Genomic DNA, 5,663 nt, shown 5'->3' with positions numbered 1-5,663 from the left:
GTATTGATGGATGAATGAAGGAGAAAATACAAACCCGTCTCGCCAGGTCTTAATCTTCCCCCAGGAAGCTGAAAGGAGGAGTTCCTCACGTGTAAGAGGAGAGCATGAGGCTCGCCAAACAGCTCAACCTGAATTCATTGTAAGATAAATTGGAGAACCCGATATGATCCACCGCTCCTCGGCTTTCTAAAAATTCACTCATAGTTGATAATGATAATCATTCCACAAACACAAATTTAATAATTCAAGTATGATGACAGAAATGTTCGCATGAAGCTCCCACTCGATTTTGGTTGGGAAAATCGGATGGGTCGAGCGGTTGCGGGTCAAGTGGTCTCATAATACACCTAATTACATCAATTTTAGTACACATTATATATTAATATAGCAATTATTACTGTGCGACGGCATTGGGAGTCTAACCCAACCCTTTGAACTGTCGGTTGACCAGGCTGGGTAACCCAACCGAACCTTCCTCCTTTGCCCTATAACTAGTTGTTACAACGGATCCTAAGCACAACTTTTCCATTCACAGAGAGATCCAATCATGAAAATAAATGCAATATAAGTTGATCTACGACATATGCAATATAAGTTGATCTGAAGCAACCTGTCTGCCACGCCGAAAAACCCACCCTCTTTACGGCGGGTTGGGTTAGTCTAACCAACGTTCGGGTCATCTGATCAGACATCACACCCAAACCGCGTCCCAAATTATGATAGCTGGTAGACAAAGATAACAATCTTTCAATCAGGCCACGCATGAAGATTTAGATTCCAATGTCAACATGATACATTTCTAGAAACATCACATGTGGCAGGTGATGGTTTCCACATTACTTCATATTCAATAATCTGGAGAAAATTCTGTGCCTTCTCACTTTGAGAAGAGTTTCTAGATTTTAAATTTCAAAAATATGCGCTACCTTTTGTTTCCAAAGATCAAATCACATCGGTAAATCCATATTTTCGCATTGTTTCATACTTCCAAAAAAAACAAATATTGCTACAACAGTGATCCGATCAGTGCTTGGAAGTAGAGCCGAAACTCTTAATCAAATACAATCAAGATTTCTTCCTCGGCTATTAAACAAAGCAAGGAAAAAGCAGCAAAAAACGGGTAAGATGACTTACGAGAAGAACTCCCCCAACGCTAGTTCGTAGTCTACGATCCGAATAGCTGCAAAAGTGGAGAAAAAACAGCTAATTAGCAATTGAAAAATTGTTAATACGATGCAACCAAACATCATACGAAGATGTTCTTTGGTTTGAATCGTCTTCCTTCTCTGGAATTGCTTCATCAGAATCGAAGATGTAATGACTCAGAGAGTGCACATCGACGCCACCACTAGTTTGTATTGTTCCGCTGTTCTCGAGTTGAATCTCCAGTCCCATCTAGATTCAGTTCGCAGCGAACGAAGGAGAAACCCTAATTTCTTTCTTCTACGATGATAAATCCGATCGACCGCGTAGAAACGATGAATCAAATGAAGAATGTGATCATCAGAGTAGTGGAGAAGATGATGATCACCAGAAGGACGGGTGAAATCGCTGAAGACTCCGCTCGTTGGATTGTTCGCCTACTTGCCCACAGAAGAGAGTTGTATAGGAATTGATATAATTGATGTGATTTGAATCTAAAGTGTTTATGGACTATGGAGTAGGACGAAGATCGTCATCCGTAATCCGTCATCGTCATCGTCTTTAGGGAACTGATGTAACCGATGACTGGTGGTGATGTCTGGTTCATCACATCTACAGTGCACTATCGTCCAGGACAGGGATGATGTATGGGACAGGATGAATATCGTCCCGTCCGAAGTCCCAATTTTTAGAAGTTCGTCCGAATCATCCTGCCTAGAGTTTGTCCCATCTCGAATATTTTCGTCCATGTCATGTCCTGCTCAAACTGTCAGTAGACAGTGATAATTTTGTCATCGTCTTTAGGGAACTGATGTGACCGATGACTGCTGGTGATGCCTACTTCGTCACATCAATACCGCACGATCGTCCAAGACGGGGGCAATGTATGGGAATCGAAGAATATCCTCCCGTCCTACGTCCCAATTTTCAGAAGTTTGACCAAATTTTCTCGTCCTACGTCCCAATTTTTCGAGGTTCCTCCGAATCATCCCGTCTAGGGTTCGTGCCATCCCGAATATTTTAGTCTATGTCCTGTCCTGCTCAAACCGTCAGCAGACAGTCTGATAATTCCGTCATTGTCTTTAAGGAACTGATGTGACCGGTGACTGGTGGCGATGTCTAGTTCGCACATCTATAGTGCACGATCGTCCAGGACGGGGGCGATGCATGGGACAAGATGAATATCGTCCCGTCCTACATCCCAACGTTTAGAAGTTCGTCCAAATAGCCTTGTCCTATGTCCCAATTTTTAGAGGTTCGTTCGAATCGTCCCACATAGGGTTTGTCCCATCCCGAATATTTTAGCCTATGTCCTGTTTGGAAACCGTCCTACTCAAACCATTCTCTTCGCACATAATTCTAGCTGGCACACTCTGGCAAATACTTCTCCCGCATAATGGAGAAACTGTCACGTCCGCCGTCCAACGCCCCCGAAGAGACGGTTATTTCGTCCATGGAGGAAACAATCGTCCCGTTCGGAGACTAGCAGACGATCCTTTGTCCCGTCAATTGTCTATACTCCTGGACAGGGTGATTTTTTCATCCGCAAACGAAATTATCATCCTGTTTGCATCCATGCACTATAGTCACATCTCCCATCCTTAACCCAGCACAGGTTTTTGACAAGACCAGTCATGTTTTCATCAGACGTCACACATCACTCAATCCTTTGCCTGAGGTTTATTCTTTTTTAAGTAGGAACGGAACCAGAAATTTCATTAACTATACAAGTTTAAAGAATCAGTCAAACCTCATTGACTTCCTAACATTCATCTTCATCTTCATTTTGTAACCCACTCATAAACTTGCCCCATCCAATACCAAAAAATAAAGTTGGCTCGACAAGCACAAGGAAGTGGGAGTCTAAACTTTACATATTTAATTTTATAATTCCAATTTTCCCCCCGTCTGCATCTCTGTCTCCCTCTCTCTCTCTAACTCCCTCTTTCTCTCTCTATACTCCCTCTTTCTCTCTCTGCCTCCCTCTTTATCTCTCTTCAACTCCCTTTCTCTCGATCTCTCTTTGTGACTCTCTCTCTCTCCATCTCTCTCTCTGACTCCCTCTCTCTAGGTCTCTCTCTCTATCTCTCACTCTTTCTCTTTCGCCCCCCCCCCCCTCTCCCTCCATCTCTCCCCTTTTATCTCTCTCTCTCTCTCCCTCTCTCTCCCTCTTTCACTCTTTCTTTGACTCCCTCTCTCTGGGTCTCTCTCTCACTCCCTCTCTCCCTCTCTCCCTCTCTTTCTCTCTAACTCCCCTCTCTCTCCCTCTTTCACTCTTTCTTTGACTCCCTCTCTCTGGGTCTCTCTCACTCCCTCTCTCCCTCTCTTTCTCTCTAACTCCCCTCTCTCCCTATTTCTCTCTCTCCCCTCTCTCTCTTTCTCCCTCTCTTTCTCTCTAACTCCTTCTCTTTCCCTCTTTTTCTCTCTTCCCCTCTTTCTCCCTCTCTCTCTTTCTCTCTCTCCCTCTCTCCCTCTCTCCCTCTCTTTCTCTCTAACTCCCTCTCTCTTTTTTTCTCTCCCCCTCTAACTCTCTTTCCCTATTTCTCTCTCTCTCTCTCCATCTCTCTCCCTCTCTCTCTCTCTTTCTCTCCCCCTCTCTCTCTCTTTCCCTCTTTCTCTCTCTCTCTCTCTCCCTCTCTCTCCCTCTCTCTCTCTTTTTCTCTCTCCCCCTCTATCTCTCTTTCCCTCTTTCTCTCTCTCTCCATCTCTCTCCTCCGTTTTCTCTCTCTCCCCTCTCGCTCTCTCTCTCTCCCTCAATTTATCTCTAACTCCCTTTCTCCTTCTTTCTCTCTCTCCCCCTATTTCTCTATCTCCCCTTTCTTTCCCTCTATCCCTCTCTTTCTCTCTAACTCCATCTCTCCCTCTAACTCCCTCTCCTACACCTCTCTCTCTCTCTCCCTCTCTCTCTTTCTCTATCTCCCCCCTCTCTCCCTCTCTTTCTCTCTAACTCCCTCTCTCTCTAACTACCTCTCTCTGGGTCTCTCTCTCTTCCCATATCTCTCTTCATCTCTTTCTCTCTCTCTCCCTCTCCCTCTCTTTTTCCTCTATCTCTCTATATCTTTATTTCTCTTGGACTACCTCTCTCTTTCAACTTCCATCTCTCCTTGTCTCCCTCGTTCTCTCTCTCTCTCTGTCTCCCTCTTTCCCTCAGAATCTCCCTCTCGGTCTTCCTCTCTCACTCAAGCTCTCTCTCTCTCTCCCTCTAGATCTAGCTTCCCTCTATGTCTCTATCTCAAACTCCACCTCTCTTGATGTCCTCCTTTCTCTTTCTCTCTTGGAATCATCTCTCTCTCTCTCTCAAATTCCCTCATTCTCTTTCTTTCTCTCAGGCTCCCTCTTTCTCTCTTTCTTTTTCTTGGGCTCCCTCTCTCGCTCAAATTCCCTCTCTCTATTTGTGTCTCCCTCTCTCTCTTTGTCTTCCTCTTTCCCTCAAAATCTCCCTCTCGGTTTCTTTCTCTCTCGGGCTCTCTCTTTGTCTCCCTCTCTATATCAAACTTACGCTCTCTCTCAATTTCCGTCTCTATCTCAAACTCCCCCTCCCTCAATTTCCCTCCGACTCCTCTTTATTGGTTTCTCTCTCTAGTTCTCTCCCTATCTTCCTTTCTGTCTCTATCTCACCCTATCTCCCTGTCTCTCTATCTGTCCCTATCTCCCTCTCTCTCTCCCTCCCTTTCTCTCTCTTACTAAGTCCATTTAAATCCTATGAAATCAAATGATTTACTTTTCACACTTTCTAAAGCATGTAAGGGAATTGGAACAGACACGTCTTTGACTTTGTGTAAGGCCCCAAAGTATGTGACATTCTTGCACATAAGCATGCATGCTTATTATGGGGGCATGCTCATGTACTGGACTCATGATTGGAGGTTGAGTTCTCAAGTGCGAACACTATGAACACGCATTGTGGTTGGTGACACCATAACCTGATCTTGAAAACCAAGGCCCTCCTAATGCTCGTTTTCATCATGCGCTGCGGCAACGGATCCGGGCAAGGCCGCATGCGAATTGGACGTGTGAGGCTGCCGAGGAAGTGCCCGTGCGGGCATAAAGCACCACATGCACATGCTGGACGCGCACGCTGGGTGGCAGAGGCACAGGAGTCGTGTGATTGCTCGTGTGCTGTGGGGATGGTGCGTGCACGCCGCATGCACTGCGTGTGTGGGGTCTAAGGCGGGAAGCTTCCCGCTAGAAGACTAAGGCATTGACGCACATAGAGAACTGAGACGGTTGTGGGGTGTGCGCTGCTCCCGCGGGTAGTGTTGGGCGCGTAGTGCCCAATGGAGCATGGCGGTGCCTACGCGGACCACGCGCGATAGTGTTAGCGCAGATGCCAGGGGGCAAGGAGTGCCAAGGCTGGGGTTGGACTGGCAGGTGTGTTGAGTGCCAAGGCCCATGTGCGCGCGGCGTCCAGCTTGGGGGCATGCGTGTAGCGGGCCATACTGGTAGGCGTGCACATGGGGCTACGGGCGCAAGGCGCAGGGCCAACACTACTCAGGCACACGGTGCACCGCATCATTACG

At 46.5% G+C, this 5,663-nt stretch overlaps 1 protein-coding gene across 1 annotated transcript in view; it reads right to left on the bottom strand.

The window, feature by feature from the left end:
• The window catches only part of LOC144709101 (pre-mRNA cleavage factor Im 25 kDa subunit 1-like), a 5,148-nt gene extending 3,753 nt beyond the window's left edge, over positions 1-1,395 (bottom strand). The window contains exons 1-3 of the mRNA XM_078582503.1: positions 1,253-1,395; positions 1,135-1,180; positions 35-128 (exon numbers count right to left, since the gene is read on the bottom strand). Of these exons, the coding sequence (XP_078438629.1) occupies positions 35-128; positions 1,135-1,180; positions 1,253-1,395 (283 nt within the window). The remainder of the gene's footprint in view (positions 1-34; positions 129-1,134; positions 1,181-1,252) is intronic.
• Positions 1,396-5,663: the final 4,268 nt, after the last annotated feature.

Source organism: Wolffia australiana, chromosome 11 (genome assembly GCF_029677425.1).
Source record: "Wolffia australiana isolate 7733 chromosome 11, ASM2967742v1".
NCBI lineage: Eukaryota > Viridiplantae > Streptophyta > Magnoliopsida > Alismatales > Araceae > Wolffia > Wolffia australiana.
Note: the sequence above shows the minus strand (reverse complement) of the source record. Positions and strands in the feature narration are given on the sequence as shown.